The 24,815-nt window shown below is 37.5% G+C and overlaps 1 protein-coding gene across 1 annotated transcript; it reads right to left on the bottom strand.

Moving 5' to 3' along the window:
* Positions 1–781: 781 nt before the first annotated feature.
* ubl3a (ubiquitin-like 3a) lies at positions 782–23,882 on the bottom strand. The gene is made up of 6 exons (XM_079600752.1): positions 23,558–23,882; positions 23,129–23,456; positions 7,759–7,867; positions 5,372–5,458; positions 4,094–4,171; positions 782–2,450 (listed from the first exon to the last, which is right to left on the bottom strand). Exons 2-6 carry the CDS (start codon positions 23,153–23,155, stop codon positions 2,398–2,400), a joined length of 354 nt encoding a protein of 117 aa, XP_079456878.1. The 5' UTR covers positions 23,156–23,456; positions 23,558–23,882; the 3' UTR covers positions 782–2,397.
* Positions 23,883–24,815: the final 933 nt, after the last annotated feature.

The following is a 24,815-nucleotide window of genomic DNA, read 5'->3' as shown; positions in this document are numbered from 1 at the left end:
ATTTATGGTAATTGAGAATGAGCGTGCACGCGCGTCCCATTTACGACTGATTGGAATTCATAACACACACACACACGTTTCACTATCACATCTGACGTTTACGAAGTATTTGTGAATCAGGAGAAGAGTTTTCGGGAAGGTCTCTTTACGCGCAAATCACTCACATATTTACTCGTATATTTACGAATGTTTCATGAATGAGGCCCATTGTGTGTAAATGTGTGTAGCAACTTAACTACATTTTGGGGACCAATTTGTACCCAGAAGTGACCAAATACCTCTCTTTGAGGACATCCTCATTTGTAAATCTGGTTTAAAAAAGTAATTAAAGGTTTTTGAAAATGTACAAATGCAAAGTTTTGTGTGACGGGTGGGGTTAGTGTAAGGGGATAGAATCCGTTTGTACAGTATAAAACCCATTACTATAGAATGTCCACATTTAGATAGCTAAATAAACGTGTGTGTGGTCCAGGTAAACCCTAAATTTTGAGGACAAAAAGTCCACAAAGATGGCAATATCTGAAATCACACGGGACATTTTTTGGTCCCCATGAGGGAAATCTGTGTGTGTGTGTGTGTGTGTGTGTGTGTAAATGATTTAATTAATTAAAATGCTTTATAGAACGCAATATAGTATTGCATGGACCAAGAAAGACAGTATGTTTTTATTTATAAATATAGAGCTAAAATCCAAACAGGATTTCAACTCCTTATATGAATTTAGCCCTCTCAAACTCATAAGCAATCTGAAAGTGAACACATCAAGCAATAAGCATTTCACTTCAATATTCTGGATTCTTTATTCAGTTTATAGATGTATTTCCATTTGTAGTTTAGAGAATGAGAAGCATTAGTTTTATTTACAATCATATTTTTAAAAACTTCAGCTCTGTACAGATTTGAACCCTGATAAGGACCAATATTTTTCAGACCTAGTGCGGTGTTAAAACAGAAAACACAAAAAGCAAAGACCACATAAACAGAAAAAGACAAAGGAAGAAAAAAGATATCAAATTATGAACATTTGAAGAAGAAAAAGAGAACAGTACAGTAATTTGTTCAGCCATTAGAGAGGGGTTTGCTGCTGTTAAATTACATGACATTGTCAGCATCTCACTGCTCCAAATGCTAATGTGCTAACTGTTTTTAGACTATCATACACTAGACACCAATATATATCAACAATCTATAGTTATGTTCTCTATAAGATTCATATTAAATATACTCTACACATATGTAACCTTCGAATACAATTCCCATTTGGAAAAATATTAAAAAGGGAGGAGGAGAAAGAAAAATTACACAGATTTAGAAATGAAACAGCTCATGTTTCTGTATTGTGCAAACAAATTTTATATCTAACAGGGATGGGGAAATAGAAACCAAGCCAAACTTCATTCCATAGTTATCTTCTGGCTCCAAACGCAAGCATTAATTTACACCACCACACTTAGAAAATAAAGGGATAAATCTTACCCTTCCTGAAAGAGAGCAGCTCAGATCTATCTAAAGAGGGCAGGCGCAACACTGTTTGACTGTCAAAACACAGCCGCAAATGTCACTGATTATTTAGACTTTCCATGAGTGAATCAAACCAACATCTGGAGATCTACCTTCCTGCAAATTCCTGACTGCTGCGCTCGAAACACACCTGGACAGGCTACTCGAGCACCGGAACTTGTTAAAGCAGGACGCTGGATCTCCATGACCAGAATGGGGCATTTAAAACGCATGGAAACGTATAATCAACATTTCTAAAACGTTCATCAGGCACATCAATACTTGTTCTCCTGCGCTGAAATCAATAGACTACATGTGGCGATTAGAATTTTATCGGGGGGGGCGTGTGTAGCGGAGGTTACCGCCAGTGAAGTGTGTGCTATTATTTCAGATGTAGATGACGGCATGCCTTTCCGCCTCCGCACCGGATCCGAGCCAAGCTTGGTGAGCACGTGGTGCATCGCTTAACGTGAAAAGTTCATCAGACCCGTCTCCCTTGTGCAATAAAAAAACAGCGAAACAAGGGCCTCTTCCGTGTGCAAACCGGTAGAAAGGGAAGGAGTGAGTGTCTGTGTGTGAGAGTGAGCATGATGAAACGAGTTACAGGTCTGCTGGGTGTGCATGAAGGTAGAATGACCAGAAATGTGTGTGTGAGGGTGTTGGCGGGATGGGTTTTATTATCTGCTGCTCTCGAGGTTGGATTTTCTTGACATCTTTTGGCTTCAATAAGGACTATGCGTTCCCCGAGCCTGGTCTCCTCCTCGCTCGGGTGTGATGTTTTTTTCCCTTTCCAGGTGAAGTGAAGCTCTCGTTCTGGTCAGGTGTGAGTAGTTGTGTTTAAGCAGCATGGGCGAAGGGTGACAGGACACACTCATTCTGAGGGATGAAGGGATGTATTTACAGGATCACACAACAGTTGCTCTCTCCAGTCTTTTCCCGGTTCCTTTGACCTGAAATGAAAACACATGCAAGTTAATACAACTGCACAAAAACAAAACAATGGTTCTGTTCCTAAACCATAGTAGCCTGCCTAAACTAAATTTGAAGGCATCATAGGCATTCTGTTTTGACTTTTGTTCTCAGAGACGCAGGCAACATGGTTATGTTTCCTTCTAAGATTAATATTTATTCTGGATATATTCTTTACACCAGAATCCCAGAATGCATCCTTGAAAAGCTTGGTGAAGGATGATGGGCAAAGTGAGAGAAATGTAAGTAAATCTCATTCAATATAAAAAGGTATTGTTAAAAACTGCTTAAAAAGACTATTTTAATTGTTTACGGGTGTGAGTTTGGTTATAGAATACGGTTGTCACTCTCGTAAATAACTGAATTGTGTGTGAACGTAACCGCATTGAGGACTCAAATACAGGACTGAAAACCGTATTCTGCTGCTGTGTGAATGTGGACTATTTAAAAGGTTCCAAATCAAACATTTATGAGGTTCTTGACTTAAAAGGCAGCTACCCATGTAGGCAGCATGGAAGCTCACTAGGGTTTGGAGCAGAGCCATTATCTTCAGTACTGGTAAATAAGACAGCAGGACCCAGCAAAACATTTGTCAGTGCACAGAGTGCTTCAGCATACATAAATAATGATATAAAAGACATTTGATTAAAAATATACATTTACAGCACCTTATTACTAAAGTAACAATTGAAGACTTCAATTTAAAATTGTATTGTATTTTATTTTGTTATTTTATTTTATGTGGGGTTTACTTCATTTCATTTATGTATATTTTGTTTTATTTCACACTGTAATATTAATAGTTTAACAAGGTACTATGTAATTGTAAGTGGTTTATACACAAGTAAATAAATAAAAATTAATTAGAAAAAAAAATATTTAAAAGAACCCTTCTATATTTAATTAATGTTCGTCGTTAACAACAATGAATTCACCTGAAAATTATTATAACGACTTTACAATAAGGTCTAATTTGTTAACATTAATTAATGCATTAAATAACATTAACTAACAATTAGCAATATATTTTTTACAGCATTTATTAACCGTCGTCAATGTTAGTTAATAAAAATGTTCTTGTTCATGTTAGTTCACAGTGCATTAACTAATGTTAACAGATGCAACATTTGATCTTAATAAAGTATTAGTAAATGTTGAGACTAACATTAATGACGATTAATAAATGCGGTAGAAGTATTGGTCATTGTTAATTCATGTTAACTAATGTATTTAACTAATGTTAACAAATGAAACCTTATTGTAAAGTGTTAACTATCTTTCATTTAAAGTGTCCCCTCAAACTTAAATGAATAACCACAAATATATAATATACATACATTCTCATATTTCTTTCTATGTTAAAACCATACATCAATAAATAGTGCATCTCTTTTTTCGTGAAAATGTGCCTTCAATTCAGAATTTAAATAAAAATAAAACTTAAAATAAGGCTTAAAACTAATATATTTTGGTGATACAATACTTTAAAACCTCTGAAAGAGAATGAGAATGATCCACATATAAACTGGTGATTTTTGAAGACAGTGAAGGCTGCAGTTAGGCAGGGAGCGTGTGAAAAAGTGAAGGAGGACTGGACAGAAAAGAGAAAGGGCAGAATGGTTACCTTGGGAATTTGGCTCGGGCAGCGTCTCTCTGGCAACTAAATGCATCACTGTGGTTTTTCCGAGAGGCAGTTTTAAAGCTGCAAGACACGAGCAAAAAAAAGTGTTAGACTGAATGGACAAACGAGAGACTAATGCAGCTGTACATCTATGATACCAAAGTAACTTTTCAAGGGGATAAAAAAGTCATAGGACAGAGGAACAAGATGACAAGTAAACCCCTGGATGAGTGTAGCATTTAAGCCTGTGCCTTATTGCGAGCCGTCACTGAGTTTGAGACCACTGCTGCTGCCTTCTGCCCCACAGATTCATGCCTTGGTTCTCTTCAATCAAGGTGTCAGCATGTATTATCAAAGTGACACTTCTTTGGCAAACCCTGCCTGCGCACCCCCATCACATCATCAGCCAAACAGTTCAGAAATTGAGTTTCTACTCAATTATAGTTACTCAACTATGGGAAAAAGTTTGCCCAGGCAAAACACCGCAAAACCCATTAGATATGAGTAAATAGTAAACTTAAACTATTCACATGTCACAAATATTTATAAAAGACAAAAGAGACCTAATTTATTAGAGTATTGAGTGGAAAACATACTTCTATAGTCGTAACTAAACACAATTTAGCCAAGATTGCCAGACAGACAGACATAGAGATGACATATATATATATATATACACACACTCATGCATTTTCTTACACACATTCACAAACCCACTCAATCTGTTATTGTTGCTTGAGTGATGACCAAAGAAATAAAAAAATTCTTCCTGTTCACGTCCAAAGAATTTCCTCTCCTCCCTGTTTTCTTTCCCTGATGACAGGTCTGTCGGACAGTGCTTTCCTACTTTCATAGACAGCTCTTTTCCCTCAAAGCTAAATGAAAAACTCGCTGCTGAATTGAACAAATATTTCTGACTTCATTTCATTTCATGAAGTGAGTTTTTTCATGACTTGAGAATAGTTACTTTTAAGTGTATAGGGACTGGGAGCTGAATTTGTGGGTACATCCTTACAATCAGCTGACCTGTGATGGAATCAAACCGCACTTCACCCTGGCCCGAAATAACCCAGGACACAGCCAAAATAAATATTTGTGCAGTCATAAAAGTGAAATGGGACACAGCGCATTCACCTGGCAGAGAAAAGGCCAGGCAACTTCTTATCGGTCAGACTCATGATTCGGGACTGATAAGAATGATTTAATGAATAATCAACAGTAACAGAGCATGTGTGATGTGATATAAATAATGGTAAAGAGGAGTGTGGGAGGGCAGCTCACCTCCTAGCGTCACATTGCCGTGTAGGAATCGGCCCTGGTAGATGAGGCGCAGGATGTTCGGACTGCTCACTTGTTCCTCTTCCCAGTCTGTTAAAGACAGAACGAATGAGAGGCATTCATGTTTGTGTTGTACACAAAATATACAAATCTGAAGCCAACAAGAGACAGACCAAAATGTAAGTTCTAATGCACAGAAGAAAGAAAGTCAAAGGCTTGGAACAACATGAGGCTGAGTATATGATGAGTAAATGAAGAAAAAGTATATTTCTTTTTGGAGGCACTTTTCTACCCGTCTTTCCACATTACTCATTCCTTTGTTTTGCACGTCATTCATTTATCCATTCATATGACCCACCGATCTCTCTCATTCTTGACTCAATCCACATGGAGGCTCAATCACAAGACTCAAGTGATGGTCATTCTGTGTCCTCGTGAGGTCGAGCTCTGCTGTGCTCGTCTGCTATGAATAAAACTCTGATTCAATCCCAGACCACCCCGATGGAGTTTACGAACCGTGCAACAAAGAAAGCCTTTCTTTTCACAGTATTCCTTTTCTTTTTTTCATTAATATTCCTTGGAATTAAGGGCTGATGACTTTCATATAAGAGCTATTCAAAGCAAGAATTAAATTAAAATGACACACTTAAATAAACCCTTGATGGGAAGAAGAAATGGTAATAAAAATGTATAATTCCTGCTAAAACTGCAGCCTAAGTTGGCTTGCTGGTCTCAGACTGGCTTAAGCTGGTCAGTTAGCTCCGAAAAACGAAAAAACAAGCACCTTAGCTAGCTTGACCAGACGATATCCACATATTGGTATTTATTGGTAAAAATATAGGCTAATGTTTTTTGGAACATGGAACCATGGTAAAACCATGTTTGTTTGTTTTTTGGACATTTACCAAAGTAATGCCCTTTTATATTCCGTTCCGTTCAACTCTACCGTTCATAAATTTGGAGTCAGTAAGATTTTTGTAATGAAAGAAAGAATTTGATAATTTTTTATTCAGCAAGGATGCCTCAAAACTGATGAGTGACAGTGAAGACATTTATAATGTTATAAAAGATTTCTATAGATGTCAAATAACGCTGTTCTTTTGAACTTTCTATTCATCAAAGAATCATGAAAAAAAAATTGTGGTTTCCACAAAAATATTAAGTTGCTAATAAATAGTTAATAATAATCAAAATAAAAGTAAAACAATATTAACTGTTTTTTTAACATTGATAATAAGAAATGTTTTTGAGCACCAAATCTGCTTATTAGAATGACTTCTGAAGGATCTTGTCATGTGACACTGAATACTGGAGTAATGGCTAAATAGCATTACTGTTTTTTTATCAAATAAATGCAGCCTTTGTGAGAAAAAAAAACTCTTTAAAAAACATTAAAGTCCCCCTGTGGTGAGTGTTTTTAATATGCTTTAAGACAAACCATATGCACATTCATAAGTCAACACCATTGCTGAGTATTTTCTCTTTAAAACTGCAGTGAACCAAATACAGTTTCAAAATCGCGGTTTGAAATCGCTGGTGTTTCTGACGTCACAAACTACCTTGTAACCAATCAGGTCAACATGTGATCGTCAACGAGTGGATCTCTGAGCTGGTGTGAGTGAGTGGAGGCGGGGCTAATTTGCATAATCATAGAACCGCGTATACTAAATGAGGCAAGGGTGTAGTTACATTCAAGCTATTTTATGGCATGAATTATTATTATTTTAAGGAAAAAACGCTTAAATGTCATTTTGGTGATCAAAGATGAGTTTTAAGGGATACAATTATTGACTACAGGGGGACTTTACCATCACTGCACCATGGTACTGCAACAGTATGTTTTTAACAGGTTAGTCAGGTGGAAAAAGCTAAACTTGTGCTTGTGGCCAGATCCCTGAAAGCACTTGCAGTTTCAGATGGGTTGCCAAGACAGTGTAGAAACAGATGAAAGAGTCTGTATACCATCTGCTCTTCTCTACAATTCAGAGGTAGCAGCAGTATGTGTGTGTATAATCGTACTAGAACAGTATGTGGAATATTTGAATGCAAACCACATAGTCCTCCGGCACAGGCGGAGAGACGGCCAGACAGATGTACAGTATAAACGCACAAACACAAACTCAGACGCTCTGTTTTTTCCCCTGAATAATGTCATTGACTTTAGGTCAGTGTACAGTGAGTGGAATCTAGCTCTGCATGGGATTACCACTCGGTCAGACTCAGATTTGTCTGCAGCACAGATTATCTGAAAACAGAAAAGGGTTGTAAAGAGGAATCTACTCAAAGGCAGGAAACAAAAGCCTGACAATCCTTCACAAGAGCCAACAGTTTCTACTGGGGGATGCATTCAAAACAATATGTGAGTGTTTTAAGATGTGATCATCACACACCCATTGGCCAGTTGTCGTACACGTGCTTGGCGATGTCGGCCGCAGAGTCGTTTGGCGAGAACAGGAACTCTTTTGTTTTTCCACTCACCAGGATGAGCCTCAAGTTGATCTGAAACACAAACACAAACAATAGAGCCGTTAGAAGCTCGGTCAGAATCCACAACACACTTCCTCGTCAACATGAAATGGCATTTGCAACCCATTTGAACTTGTAGCGTGATCATGTATTTCTGATTTTCATACCACAATGGAGCCAGAACTGAATGTTGGTTTGCTAAAACAATACCTAAATAGTTATGCTATTCGCAGGCCTACATGGAATCTGTGCACACAGAACTTTGGAGAAAGATCTGCATTATTTTCACAGAATTAAAAAGCCTGTCAGACACAAAGCTTCACAATCTCATGACCCTTGTGTACATTCATTTATAAACATGACTAATTTAATTATTCTTATAGCTACCAATTAGAGTATTGTGTTTTTATTTTTTTTATAAAAAATCTTTTTTCTTCTTCTAAAGAATCACTTTTGAGGGATCATGTGACACTGAAGACTGGCGTAATGGCTAAACAATATTACTGTTTTTTTTATCAAATAAATGCAGCCTTGGTAAGTTTAAAAGACTTGAAAAAAAATCGTACCACCCCCAAAATGTTAAACGGTAGTGTATATATATATCAAAATGCCATGGTATTATACTGTCACTGTTGCATGGTACTGCCACAGTACATTTTTGAGAGGTTTATGAGATGGAAAAATACTTGAGCGTTGGAGTAAGCATATTTTCACAGAATTAAAAAGCTTGTCAGTGTCAAAGCTTCCCAATCTCATGCTCCTTGCATGTTCATTTAAACAATACATTGACTAATTTGATAATGATTTTAGCTTCCAATAATAGAGTATGGTGTTCTCAGTTTCATTTAACTGCAAAAAAAAACCATTGGTTTACATTATTGAAGGGTATACATGCTCTGCTTAACATTAAATAAAAATAAATAAATAAAAATAATGAAGATTGGCGGTTGAGAAATTATTTCATAAATCTTTTATATAATTCTCTCCACTTTATCCCTGCGAACCACCAGTGATTCAATCAGCACAATTATGCTTGTTTGTGCAAGCACTCAAGCAATATCATTTGCAAAAAGTCCATTATTATATTCATTCACATCCCAGAGTGTCACCCATTTTAAAATTTTAAGGATGTATCAAGCTGAGAAAGAGAGATACGGACAGGGCTCGGGGCAGTGCATGTCCAATGCACGTGTGTTACTATGCGAGTGTCATTAGAAGATCCAGTATTAAGCTCCTCCCTCTATACGCACACACACATTGCCAGCTGCAGTGATGTAACAGAGTGAAAACCAGCAGATGGAAACAAAGATCCTCCTAAGCACTTTATAGAATCAGATTAGAGCCAGGAGCAAGAGCCTGCACACTCAAACAACTCATCTAAAGATCACAACACACACACAATCTTAAGTCTCCTCAAAGGAAAGAGTATCAGTCAACAAACAGACGCACATTCATGCACAACAATGGTTGTTTGATCACGCAGAAATACACATGCAAATCTAATTTAGGCTCGGATTAGTATGTGGCTATTTTATGAAGCCACCACACAGGAAGGAAATACCAGAGGATATCTACTTATCGCAATATTTCTGTACACATTTTTGCCAATTCACTCCTCCATTTCAGAGCTTTTAAAATACATATGCTGATTTATATAAGTCAGAAAACAGAAATAGTGTAAGGTCCAAAGAAGACCCGTTTCTTCAAATTAGTATTCGTATCCTCCAAATGTAAAGAGATGAAACCTATATTTCAATAAATAAATAAAAATCGATATATTGTGAATAGTATTATTTTGGTAAATATGTCAAATATACACTCTTGTTAAAAAGAGTGTATAATGAATAGCATAATGACTCGTGATTTTGAGTCAGTGAGTTTTCTTCTAAGAAATGAATACTTTTTTCAGCAAGGACTTGTGTGTGATAAAAAGTGATAAAAAAACATTTCCTGTTTCTATTTCAAAGAAATGCTGTTCCTTTGACCTTTCTATTTCATCAAAGAATCCTACAAATAAAATGTATCCATTTCCACAAAAATATAATGCAGAAGTCTTTACTGCATTTGCGATCAAATAAATCCAGCATAAATGTCATATTTAAGCATCAATTGGCTGATATTTGGGTTTGTTTGACATTACTAGCATTGATTAACAGACCAAAGTGTAATAATGCATCGATTAAACATTGATTAGCTTACATTTACTAACAGCTTTAATGATTAATACATGTACATTATTTTTTTTAATATTTGTTGTAAATTTCAAAGAAATTTTACCCATATATTACCTAAAAAAATTACCCATTTAAATTACATTACATACTACATCTAGCCCATACTTTATTACATTGGTTATCAGTACTGGTGCTTAAACTAAAAATGAAATTAAAACATGACAAAAAAAGTATTATTTTCTAATAAAAAATGCTCCATCTGTTCCACCTTTCCTTTTCCGATGACATCACAAAGTCCTCACTATACAATGGACTCAATGGACAAAGTCTAGTCCAAAAATCTGGTAAAAATGGGTTGTTGTTTCATGGTGACTCATCTGTCAGCCACTGGTTATGAAGAAACAATGTTTAACTCAAAACTGAAAATGAGTGTCATTCTGCCATCAGTGAGTTGGCAATCGCCAGCTAAAAACATCAGGATGGCAGTTTTAGCCATAGACTTGTACACATAGATGCCACATTGGACACATCGGCACGCCCGCCATCTTGGAGCGGTCAGCATGTCGTCACTCACAGTAAGAATCATTGATGCCACAACATTGCGCAGCTTCTGGTTATGAAACCGCTGAGATAAAAAAATCCAAAGAAATGGGATAACCTTTCATACGTGGGAATGTGTTGGTTTGTGTTTCTATTTGTATTATAACTCAATATTACAGGTTTTTATACTATATGGTAACTTTTTAATGTTAGCTGACACCTTCGCCTTATAGATAGACCTTATTCAGACAGGTATGAAAGCGAAGCTGTGAGGTATAGTCTATGGTATATTTCAATGGCATCTGCTGTAAAAAGCTGAAAAAAGCTCTTAGATCACTTATGATTTTCCGCAACTTACGCTGTCTGGAGTTTTATGTCTACTGAAGTTTCTTGGAAAGATATTTTTGGCAGTGTGCCGTCTGTACAACAATCCAAAAACACATTAAATAACAGTATAACCCACAGATGAGATGTATCATGTCCATCCTTTCATTCCCTTTAAAAATCAAAGAAGGCGCTGCTGTGGAATAAGGTTTATTTTGTTACTTTAGCTAAATCATCTGCTGAAGTCTATTAAAGCTCTAGATATTCATTCATGCCTCTAACTACGCTAGCAGACGCATAGTAAACTTAACCTTGAGTGTTCAGACCAGCTTTGACGGTTCAATATAGCGAAAAGCTTACGTATAGCGACCCATGGAAACACCCGCTAATGAGGCATCTATGCTTATATCTATGGTTCTAACACAATGGAACACCTCCTAGTTTCCATAGAGATGGTAACCGTGGCAGCGGCTCCTCTATGAGAGCGTTGACCTGAATCACCTGCAGGCAGTCTTTCTTCATCTGTCTCTTTCTCTCTCGCCGTATCTCATCTTTCACTATGTCACTCCATCTTTTCCACATCTTTGTCTAATGATGACATATCATCTTCACCTGGTGAATGCCAATGAGCAAAAACCGGAGGAAGCTGATTTATACACTGTTTCCAAATGTACGCAGAAAGGAGGAAGAGCCGCTCTAACCGCAGAAATATGTGTTATGCAGGGATGCGTCTGCTCGAAACATTCCTCCTCCATCCATCTCCTTGGTGAGCAGACAAAATCTCACAATGACGTAATACGGCATGCAGCACTGCTTCCAAGGAACTAAAACAACAACAAGCTCAGCAAAAAACATCCGCCGGGGAATGATTTCATAGGCGAGGGTAACGCTGGTACTAGTCTTAGCCAGGAGCATGTGGTTCCCTCTGAGTGAAGACAGCAGTTGCTATGCCAAACATTATTATACCACTCAATATTTATCTCTACTACTGCATCCTCACAGAATATGTTCACCAATCCCAGCATAGGAAGACCCGGCTCCACGCAACCAACCCTTCAGGGTGAATGTTTGATGTAATGTTTGATGTAATCACCCCCTAGCGCTCTCCTGCACAAACAAACACACTTTCTTAGGGACACAGGCGACACGTAGCATGTCCCTCGTGAGGCTACAGGCCGGCGATGGGATTTCCACTGTGATGGAAAAATGTATACAACAGAAACACATAAAGCACAACAAAGGCTCTGCCAATAGACATTAGATGTAGAAATTGTTTATCAGGCACGGTTATTAGCGGATGCTGGTAATCTTAAAATATTAGCTGAATATTGAAGATGTATTGGTCTGCTGTTGTCATTATGATCATGCATTTTTGTAAGCATGATTTAACTGCAATATTGCACTGAATAATAATTCATTGTGACACCTGTATTGTTATATGGCACTGCAAGCTACTAAAATAACACCTGCAATAGTCTTTCCATAGCTGACATGTTGAAAACAGATATGTCATCCAGAGCAGGTGTCTCAGGTTTGCTATAGTTAAACAGAGCGTGAAGTACTAGAGATTTTTCTAAGGGGTTGTAGCGTTTGGGTATCACAAGTTGAGCAGGAGATTCTCTGCTTTAGAAGGATAAACAACTCGGTAGCGAGCGAGAAAGAGAGAGAGAGAAAGAGAGAGAGAGAGAGAGAGAGAGAGAAAGAGAGAGAAAGAGAGAGAGAGAGAGAGAGAGAGAGAGAGAGAGAGAGACAGTAATGAGTGTGTCAGACAGGACGTCTGAACTAAAAGCAGCCACAACAAATGCTGACCACAGTGGATGTGACATGTCGACCGGCTTTGACCATCCCAGAATAGAGGTCTGCCAGATTGTTCTGGGAATGACATTTATGCAATAGGGAGCAGCAGCAGACACACACTCACAGCACTTACGCAACCACACATCAATGAAAACAATATTAGAAACGTTGCCTCCAGCAGGGATTTGTCCGTTTTGGAGAGAGAGGAAATTAGTGAGTTCTATGGTGAGATCGGTTGTGTCTGTATTAAGCTGGTTAAAGAACAATGATGTAGCGTTCCAATACAAAAACAAGTCACCTGCAACAAGGAAGAGCCATTGGGGATTAAAGACCACACAAGCCTAATGCAAGTTTAGGATTGTTGATCCGTGTCTTATCAACAAACTCAGGACTTACTCAAGTTCAAGTGACTGGATCATGAAGCGTCTCCAAAATAGGACCCCATTTATACCTATATTAAGTGCTGCAACAATAGCAATTGTTATATATTAAGCCGCAACAATAGTAAAAAGTAAAAAGTAGTAAAAAGACAAAGTTAGACATGGCAAAGAAAAATTGAGAGGGGGGAAAAAAAGCTAGGAGAAAACCACTTAGCCCAGAAATAATAATCATTCCACTCTTCATTAGTAAAGATACCAATGAAGTTTCACACTGTTGTAAAAACCACTATTGCCTTATTATACTGTAAAAAATAAAGGTACAGTATATTATGATTATATTTGGCTAATCAGCAAAGCTTGATAATACAGAATTTAAGTTGTTTAGGTGATATTTTAACAGACCCCATTAAAATAAGTCTCTGATGTCCCCAGAGTGTGTATGTGACGTTTTAGCTCAAAATACCCCACAGATATTTTTATATAGGATTTTAAAATTGTCACTTTTTGAGGGTGAGCAAAAACGCAACGTTTTGTGTCTGTTCCTTTAAATGCAAATGAGCTGCTGATCCCGGCACAGGGGGCGGAGCTTCAAGAGCTTGCACTCACACAGACATGCACTGAAAATTTCAACAACTTTTAGCCTTTTTTGTTCAAACCGGATTCAGACAATGATGGAGAGACTTAAGAAGAAGTGACAACATGTAGAATGCAACAGGACATTTCTGAATAGTTAGTTGATGAATGTATGTAGCTTATGTGTCATGGGAAATTATGTTTTGAGATATCATCGTGTTGAGGGGGCGGGGTTTATGTAAATTCTAGGATTGGTGATGTTGCTAACCCGGGAGAAATTACGTGTAGTCCCTACCAGCCGTTTGTTGTAGTCCTTAAAAAACTATTTCTTTAAAAGCAAATAATTCCCTTTGCTTTTAACTTTGAGCATTGTAACTTTACAGATGTTGTTTATGCTCAAACAGCAACATTACACTGCACACTAAGTTAAAAAAGTGAAATCATAATCAACCACCCCTTTAAACAAAGAATTACCACACAATTGAGAAAATATGATCATACTGCTCAACAAAAGATGAACATTTTCTCTTTGTGTGTACCAAAAATTCACTTTGCTCAGTGTATTCGGAGTCAGCTTCTGTGTGCGAACTCAACCTCAGTCATAAACAGACGAGACAGAAAAGGGAAGCCATCCATCTTCCCCCTGACAGCACAGTGTTGGTTCAAACAGTGTCATCTCTGTCTGTCTCCAGGAGTCTGTGATGTAGTTGAGACCGAGGTGGTTTTGAAGACTGTGATCACACTCAGTCATCTCTATTTCATCAGTCAGGGCGTTAGTGGGATTTCGCCCGCATATCTGAGAGCGTGTGAAAAAGCTTCTCAGAGCATCTCATTCTAAGAATGGAAGTGTCATTTCTTTCCTCAGTTTGAAATTAGGGTTTACCGTACCTATACCTAAACTGACTGTCTGCATTCTTTAAATAAACAAAGAGTCAACAAATCACAACTTACTAACCCCATTTAATTTCTTAATACATGTTCCTGGTCTTATTGTGAATGATTTATCAATGCATATCATTCCAAAGAAAATGTTTTTTCTTTGTAATATTTCCTTTAAAAGAAACACTCTACCACTTTGGTCAGTACGTTTTTTCGTTTATTTTATTCAGCAAGGATGCATTAGACTGATCAGAAGTGACAGTAAAGACATTTATAATGTTACAAAATGTTCCTTGATCTTTCTATTTATCAATAAATCCGGAAGAAAAATGTATTAAGCAGCACAACTGTTTTCAACATTGATAATATTAAATAAAAACTAAAGTTTCTTGAGCCCCAAATCAGCATGATTTCTGAAGGATCAACTGAATGTAGTGAGTATGAGAAACGTATGTTAATTATTTTTTTAAATCTAATGACCCCAAACTTTTAAATAGTAGTGTACCTTGTTCTACCTCTATTTTCCTTTCAAATTACATAATTTTTAGCTATTTATATTCCAGTCAATTCCCAATAGATTAAATGAATTCCCACCCTATACAGAACATCCTGTTTCACTGAGAAGTACGTCACACTGCAAAAGTCATTTTTGAATCCCATTTCCTGTCTACTAATTACATAATTGAGAGCGGCAAAAGTTTATCCATTAAATTATTTTGCTGCAAAATTGTTAATTTTATAGCAAAATAATTTAATGGATAAACTTTTAATGTAAAAGTTAAACATTAAAATAATGTTTTCTAAACTTTAGAGGACAAATATAGAAAAACAAAGTTCTGTCAGGTACAGTACAGCCCGTACAATCCAGTTTTTTTTATTTCTCAACATGAGACAGAACAGGTTGTTCCGCTTTGCAGTGGAGATCTGATTCATTCTCTGGTGAGAAAGTTAAAACCACTGAGTACGGTAAACCACCCTTCGTTAGGGATTTGCATAGATATTCAACATTACAGGTCACCTTGACTTCAATTCTGAGCAGAATATAAAATGGTCTGGCCTATTTGCATTAGCAGGAGTTGAAGCAATGAACATGTACAAGATGACACATTGAAATGCATTTGGACATGGGAATGGAAGGATAAATGTCTCACTTCAGCCAGGGTCAAAAACACAATGACCATTGGCTTTGGTTTGATAATAGCTAGCTCATTTGGCCACTATTCTCAAGGCAGAGCTTCTAAATGAATAGATTCCAGCCCACAGAATGATTCCTTACTGAAATGTTTCATATAAAATCTTCTTTTCATGATATTGGACAGACTGTTAGGGGACCGAAAATCTGAGAAAAAGAGACCCCGCCATTTATTAATATGTGATATCTTTCAGATGTGCGTCAGACACTTAAATTCTCATTATGAAGAGCGCGGCACATGAGAAAGAGATAACCGCATTAAATGACATGAGATCTGAGAATAAGATGGCACATTTTAGACATGGGAAATTAAACTGCAGGGGATATAGAGAAATTGTAAAGTTCCCTGTCTATTTCCAAGATCTCTGTGGATGATGGGACAAATGAATGCAGGAATTTGAGAACTGACTCACAGCCATGGCTGTGCGCACACACATGGGCAAAATTGCCATGTACAAGCAACACAAAAAGAGCCTGGATGTTCCCTGCATGAGTTGATGTGCGATAGGTTGAATATAAAGTGATTGATTTTACTCTCAGCTGCGTTTGCCTTGTCATGCTTATAACAAAGCAAGAAATGGAGGGAAATAACATGTTTTTTCCCAGATGGATGGATGGATGGATGGATGGATGGATGGATGGATGGATGGATGGATGGATGGATGGATGGATGGATGGATGGATGGATGGATGGATGGATGGATGGATGGATGGATGGATGGATGGATGGATGGATGGATGGATGGATGGATGGATGGATGGATGGATGGATGGATGGATGGATGGATGGATGGATGGATGGATGGATGGATGGATGGATGGATGGATGGATGGATGGATGGATGGATGGATGGATGGATGGATGGATGGATGGATGGATGGATGGATGGATGGATAGATAGATAGATAGATAGATAGATAGATAGATAGATAGATAGATAGATAGATAGATAGATAGATAGATAGATAGATAGATAGATAGATAGATAGATAGATAGATAGATAGATAGATAGATAGATAGATAGATAGATAGATAGATGGATAGATAGATAGATTTCAGCTGTTGGATTCAAAACTTCCTGTAAAAACACACCGCACACACACAGAAGGTGGCCAAAAAATTCCTCACTTCCTTGATAGATTTTTTCCCCATAATGGACCGGTCTCAATAATACGGTAAAAGTGATCATTTTGCAATCATTTCCTCTATGGATGTCTAGAACTTCCTTTACTCCCGTCCCATTATCGTTTTTGGTCTTCTCCCCGACTCACTCACTCCGCTTCCGTACTTAATCATGGCCACAGCACACCAGCAACTGCAGTCTCAGCCTGTCCAGATGCCCCATCAGCAGTCCTGAAGGACAATCAGTCACACAGACATACTCACACACACACACTCATCCGGCCCAAACGATGCATCTCACCGGATGAGAAAACAAGGGTACATGGATGGTAATGGTAATATCACTGAAATCAATACAGGCCCGTCTGATGACGTGCCAATCACATAAGTGGACGTGTCTTCACACTGGTGTTAATAAATGCTGAATCTGAGAATGACTCATCTTTGTACAAACTTTCCTGATCTTGAGGCTAATTACACATCTTCTATAAAACACATTAGCAATGTGCACTCAGGGGCGCTGAATAAACACAAACCTAGAACTCTGACCTTTTTAGAACTGAAACAAGATTCCTTTAAGGTGCTTTTAAGGACAATGTGACACATCTTGAAGGTCACAATGTTAGATGATCTCTATTAATTAAACACATTATACAATAGAGAATGGCCAGAAAATACAACCAGATTTCTGCCTCATGAGAATAATTAGAAATTATCTATCTCTCTCTCTCTCTATATATATATATATATATATATATATATATATATATATATATACTCCATATAAAAATAAAATGATATATATAATAATAATATTTTTGACATACTATGATTATAAATAATTTCCTGACGGAGCTGTGGGGAAATATGAGAACAGAAAATACACTCAAGATGAAAAGAAGCAAGACGAGTGGAGCGTGAGAGAACAATATCTCATCTCCTGTAGCCAGATGAAGGCAGGCAGCCTCTACCCTGCAGGCCCTGTCCACGTGCTACTGCTGAAAAAGGGCAGACATCTGTAGAAAGAGAGAGAGTGGGGGGAGGGGAGCCATTCACTTACCTCCCCATCAGTGAGGTGGCCGTCTGATAGAAATGGCCTTTTGATATTGTATTACAGCCACGTATTACAAACCTGAAAAACACCCTTCTCATCACTTATTATTACTATCATGCACATGTTCTCAAGCTGAATTATTACAGCACTGCAGACAAAGCTCCACAGACCAACTTCATGACTGAAAATCTTTTTTTATCTTCTCTTTGGGGCGAGCCCAGAGAAGATTTTCCATTGAAAGTCATGACTCTAGTTTGTCCTACAGCTTTTTCTTGTTATTTTTGTCAAACAGGGTGCATAATGGTATTAAATAAGCACCAGTTCTCAGCAAGCAGACTATGTGGCAGTACAATTGTATTTCAATATTGATGTATTTATATGTATATGTCTGATCTTTTTTTACACAACACTGTATTGATACAAATCCATGTGCCTTGTATTCATTTGTGCAAACACAAATGTCCTATATTTCAGTCCACAGCAGAATTGATAAATAAGAAAAAATGTAGGACTGTAGAAAAATATGACCAAAAAATGCAGTTCAGGCACTTGGTTCAATCCATCGGTTGTTGACTTGTTGACTGAGCTTGCAGTTGATTTTAAGAAGGGTGGGGTTTATGAGGACACAATGTTTGGAGTCATACATCACCAGAGACAAGTCTGACGTTTCACCGAAAGATTGAATTATGATTTTTGATGAAAAATATTACAAGGTAAAAATATATTCTCTGAAATGGCTCTGATGATTCATATATCAAATATTAGCCCATTTTTAGCTATAGTTCACACCTGTCGCCTTAGAAGTGACTATCTTTAAAAACGAAGTCAAAATGTTGTTTAGATCACATCTTATGATCAGAGAAAAAAACATTTGGCTGGCTTGGAGGAGAAAGAGGGAAAGGTATGAAGGAAGAGAAGGGAAGTCTGGCCTGAGATTTCTATCTGTGACTTCAACTACAAGAGAATGCTTGTGCAATGATGTCATAAAGGCGAGCGAGAGCCACTGTTTACAGTGGAACAACCCTTGCAGTCAGTCTCTGCCCAACTCACACAAAACTTGAACAGAACCACCTTTGGAAACATGTAAAAACAGATATATGTTGACTCACATCCAGTAATGAATATGTAGAAACACCGCAGAGAAGTTAAAACAACTTATAATAAGGCACTGAGCACTATTTACACGAAACTGACGTTGAATCACTCTAAATTTCCATGACAGTGTGTGTGTGTGTGTGTGTGTGTGTGTGTGTGTGTGTGTGTGTGTGTGTGTGTGTGTGTGTGTGTGTGTGTGTGTGAGCACCTCTCTCTCAGAGCTGTTGTAAATTGTTCCTCACTCTACTGAAAGGATCCTTTATTGAGTGAGTCTGAGCTACTTCCTCCCCCTCCTTTCTCTCTCGCTCCCTCTTTAGCCTTTTAACCCTTACTGACCCATAAGCACTCTCTGGACTTGCAAATCATACTCACCATGTTATATGTGTCACATTTATTCACACAAACACATATAGATACAACAACAGATGCTAAAACAGACTTTTTTATGCTGTTCTTCATTTTAGGACTGTGCTTAGAAATGTATATATTGTGATTCTTTTTCTCACAATAGATTTTGAGTATTGGCAGCAGGTCTCAAAAACGAGTACTCTGGGGCGTGTGCGGGCCACGTCCATCACTGAGATAATGAAAATACTTTAAATAAAACACTGTTATGAAAATTAATGTTGACAAATAAAATGATGACATGAAAATATGTCGATCAAAATATGACTAGAAAAATAACACTGCTAGATCAATAATGTAACAATGTTTTCGAAAAAGAAACATCTAAAAGGAATAGCTGCATGAGGTGAAGCTAAACAGTGAACGAACAGCAGAAAACTGAAGCCAGTTCTATATGACGACACGTCCTATGAGATTGACAGTGACATCCATATTTCAATATATGCATTTCAATATACATATATATTAGTCCTGTCAACGTTAACCTGTTAACACCTGCGGTTAAAAATATTTAAGACAGTTAACGAGGCATCCGTTTTTTTCCTGGCATTCTTTGGCTAGCGTTACTCTCTTATTCAAGCAAATGATTTTAACCCATTCAAGTGCGACAAGACCAAATTGAACGCGCTGTCAGTGAATGTCCTGTCTATGTGACACACAACGCACAGACGTGCGCCAGAATCAAATTCTCTTTCGCGCTTGAATGAACAATAACACACACAATTACGCCCAAATGTCCGTTTTGATCAGATAGCCTAAATACAGAACATAAACGTAAAGGGCTACTGCATCACACACTGTCTACATGCTACAAATATCTGCACTAAAGGACGCAAATGCAAGTGAATTTGAACCAAGTTACTTGCTAGCCAAGTGTTACTTGGCGTTTTCTACAACTTTTCCATCTCTCATACAAACAAATACCTTTTGTTATTTATACCCTGTACATTTCTCCTGTAGTTATGTCACACATTGGCTACCTCTCATTTCACTGTTCGTAGCGGGTGGCTGTTTGGGTTCAGAAGAGGGTCTGTCTGTCATGAAACAGATTTTATAATTCCCTCAAAGGGACTGATTTGTGTAGCCACATCCTTCTGTTATCTGGTTCCCTGATGAGCTTTATTGATTTGAGCTTGGTTACATAATTTTGCAAAAGTCTCGATGACAAATCAGGTTTGATTTCACATCAAATATCCTGTTTAACTCAGAAATGTCACATTTACAGAAGTAAAATGCCATTTCATGTCCAGAGGAAGTTTAAACATATCCATTTTTTTACATAATTTAAACTTCTAAAAGTGCTGAGCAACGCTACTCAAGTGTGTGGACAATATAGGGGAGGTCTCTCCTTGACATTTCTCCCGATGGTATCCCCTACTAATTCACCCCTACACACAGAGGACACAATACCACATGACACCACACAAAGTGACACAGTACTGTCAGGGAGTATTGAGTTCTCCTTCACACCTCTGTCTCACAACTGATCAAAGCGAACTCTTTTAAAAGAGCATATCTGATGTAGCACCTACAGGCTTCCACAACATCTCGTTTCTTTTAAACAGTGAGAACTCTCAACAAAAAAAGCCCATTCATTAAAATGCCCACCCACAAGATGTGTATGCACTCACACACACACACACACACACAAACACTCTCATTGTTTGACAACCCTACCCCCCAAATGAATGCCCCTCAGCTGGAGACCACACAATGATTCAAAGTTTCACAGAGTGGACATTTCATCCTAAAACTAAACGGGCTATTCCGAGAGACCAAAAATAGACACCTAAACCCAACGTAGAAAAAAGAACTAACAGTCTGTCCTGCATTAAAAACCCTTGATTAATTTTAAAGCTAGTAATGGATTATCTTTATCGTTCCTTTGCAAATCCACATAAAAGTATTTCCCGTGAGGTTTGAATGTTTAAAGTTTTCAAAGCCGGCCTTCTAACGCTACAATCTTAGATAATCAATACCTGACTTTAGGTTATAACATAGCACTTTGTTCCCTGTTTGGTCCCAGTTTGCATAATGTGAGAAAACCTTTTCTTCCTGTAGAGACGTCAAGAGATGCAACGTCATCATCAGCGTCGGCTCTCATTTCTGCACTTAAAATCAATGAACAATACGTGCCGTTGCTCTTTTAATCTAAAGTTGCCAAGGAAGCCTTTCTGAGGGCCAGATTTACATTTTAGTGCTACTCAATTGCAGAAACGGAAGGGCAGCCAATGTGCACTGTAAAGGCCAATCTCATCAGCCCTCAGCGCACATTACATCAAACAGAGTCTCTGCAATGTCAGCGCGTCGGCATCTCTTGAGTTTGACAGCCAGATCAGCTGTTTGGAATATCCAAAGCATGCTTGACTCACAAGCAGGAACAGTGTTACAGTTTGGTGCCAAAAGGAGGAGTTGATATTTGTTTTGATATTAGTTTCAATGTTTTAATACACAATCAGGGCTGTATTTTATGGTTGATAAGCAGATTCCCCACGTCCTTGGATTCAAACCACTTACACTGGCGAATAGCAGCATTACCACCACCCACGGGGTTTAGAAGTCTCAATCTATTATAGCCTTACATCACAGTGCAAAGCTCGAAATGTCATTCTCTACAGGCATGTAATGAGGATTAAACAGAACCTATATTAAATCTTCCCCCTGGACAGCAAAGATTCTAATGTTAGAGTTTCGTTTTGAACATTTGCCTTGATTAACATTTCCGAGGCATTTTCAGTTGTGCAAATGGAACAGTGACTGTTTTGAAGTCTCCCTGATCACACTTCCTCATTATCAGTCAGAACAGAACTATGTAAGCCATCTGATAGGATATCTTTACATTACTGCAATTCCTGATAGAGGTGGAATTTTGATGGGGTTATTGCCGAAACAGCAAAAAGAGATCCAAAGCATTTAATAAATAACACTGAGTCGTCCTTTATGTCTATCTTGGATTAATCTATTTGCATGAGCAACAATGAGATCAGTTGACCTTCTTTGATCTTTGACAAACACTTGTTTATTTGAACATATTTATTCCTTAAAACTAACTACTGTCTAATTTTATGTTACATGTCCTCATTTGTTTTTTAAGTACTTTACTAGTAAATAATCCAATAATGTCTAGTATGCCTATTTTTTTTATTTTTTTTTTCAATATTAACTTACTACTCATTAGATTGAAGTACTCCGTCAACATTCCTTTGCTACAAGTCAGAATCCCAATAGTGACAAGTAACTATTCTATTGATACTAGTAACATTTTTAATTAAATGAGCCGGTTGAATGTGGTTCAGATATGAACTATCAACTTCTAACTAGTATTTACATTTTTGCAGATAACGATTCTAGTTCACTACCAAATATACAGTAAAATTATTATTTCGTTGAATAAACTGTTCTAATCAATTTTGGTAAAATATTGCCATTTGTTTTCAGTAACAGTGGAATAATAAAGTTGTCAGTATTAGTATAGTGACTAACTTAGTAACAACTGAATAAGTAACTTCCTACTACTTAACTTACTAACTGAAATATTAGTAACAGTTCGAATTAAGTTAGTAAGAATAAGTAATGTCATCTCAAGAATAGTTACCATAAACAGATACTGATCATTATTGAAATCATTTTTAGTAACAAAAGAAAACAACTGGTAACACAAAAATAGATACTAGTTAGTTTCAACAACATTTACACTACAATATTTTACCATATAACGTACACCGTTAAATCCTTTACAGAATAAGTATATTCTTACCATGTCGGCAGGGATGTTGCCCGTCATCTTTGAAATGTGCTCTGTCAGATCTTCACTTTAGATTAGATTAAAAGTCGTTTTTCTATCTTCAGTTTGCTTAAGCAAAGTTTTGACAGCAGGTGACTCGTGGTAAAGCAGTTAATCACGCAGAGATCACTCGTCTGGTTATTCCTGTAGGTTCGCTGGTAGAGGTAGTTAAGCGCAGGCAGGAATAGGTTCTTCTTCAGATAGGCTTCTGTGTTTTTGCTTTTTCATGGTATAAACTTCAAAACGGAGGAAAGAAATATTTTCTGGATTTTATATTTATGTGGGAGGACCCCCTCCCATCCTGAAATAAAAAGGATATATATTAGGAAAATGTGCCTACGCCATACGAAAACAAAACCACACTACAATTAGCTGCTAAGCCATTGGTTTTTGCAAATATACCGAGAAATTAGTTCCTCGGACTCCGCAATAAAAACAGTCGCCTGGTAGAGTAAAAAAATTCTGTAATTCGACGTTTTTTCAGTCTTATATCCGTCTTCGTCTGCGCTCACTCTCCGCTGTCATTCTGCCTCAGAAAAACATGGCGGCAGTTGACGGGGAAAGGCTGAACGGGGGGAAACCGGAGCTGGTGAGGCAGATAAAAACGGCGCGATGTTGTCGATCGGTATGTGTGTGCGCGGATGAATACGCCCCCCAGCAGTTAAAGGAAGAGGCGGGGAGAGAGGCGAGCCCACGAATCCATGCGCGCCCAGATACGTTTCATTATAAACGAATTAGTTGGAAGGGTTTGGGAATTAGGAACTTTTATCAAAATGCTTTATGCTTAATCCTTTTCAAGGGCAAATATTTTTAAAATCATAATCAGCCTATTGTTCGTTTTGTGTGATAACATTTTGTTATTTACCACATAGGATAGCTCTCTCATAACCAATTTAACTGTGGCATTTACTAAGACCATAGTAACCACTGGTAAAATCATGGATGGATGGCTCCTCATTGGTTAGATCAATGTAACTAATGGTTTATACCCTGCTAAAAAGCCTAAAATGGTTTGCTGGTTTAAGCTGTTCTAAGCTTGTCTCACAAGTCTTACCAAGCTGTTACTCAGCTGGTTTAGCTGGCCGGCAAGCTGGTACCCTCCTAACCAGCTGAAAAGCCTCAAAAATCCTTCTAAAATCTATCAGTTTTTAACAAGATATGGAATGTTATGAAAAGTAAAAGGGTCTTCAACCACTTTGTTTTAACTAAATAAATAAATGGATATAAAATTGACCAATCAGAAGCAAATTTTTCTGAAAACTGTTATTTTTTTTCACGCCACGTAAGTTATAATTTCTCTCAAAAAATGTAATTGTTATTAAAGATAAACCATTATACATTTTCTCATCCATTGAGCCTGTCTTGTTTTCGTAGTTGCCATCGTCGGAAAGAGCACACAAGACATTGATTTGCTTTTAGTCTAAGTCAATTTAACAGGGGTACTAAGAACTTCAATTATTTTCTTTTTAAACTTTTTTTTTTTTTAACTCATCTTTACTATTCTAATGTAACTTGACAGGTGCACTTTTGCATGCCTTCAGCTATTCCATGAATTAATTTACCTAGAAAGTGTGTGTGTGTGTGTGTGTGTGTGTGTGTGTGTGTGTGTGTGTGTGTGTGTGTGTGTGTGTGTGTGTGTGTGTGTGTGTGTTGGGAGCAT

The sequence above is a fragment of the Phoxinus phoxinus genome, assembly GCF_949152265.1.
Source record: "Phoxinus phoxinus genome assembly, chromosome: 23".
Lineage (NCBI taxonomy): Eukaryota > Metazoa > Chordata > Actinopteri > Cypriniformes > Leuciscidae > Phoxinus > Phoxinus phoxinus.
The sequence above is the reverse complement of the archived record's forward strand: the minus strand, read 5'-3'. Positions and strand labels throughout refer to the sequence as shown.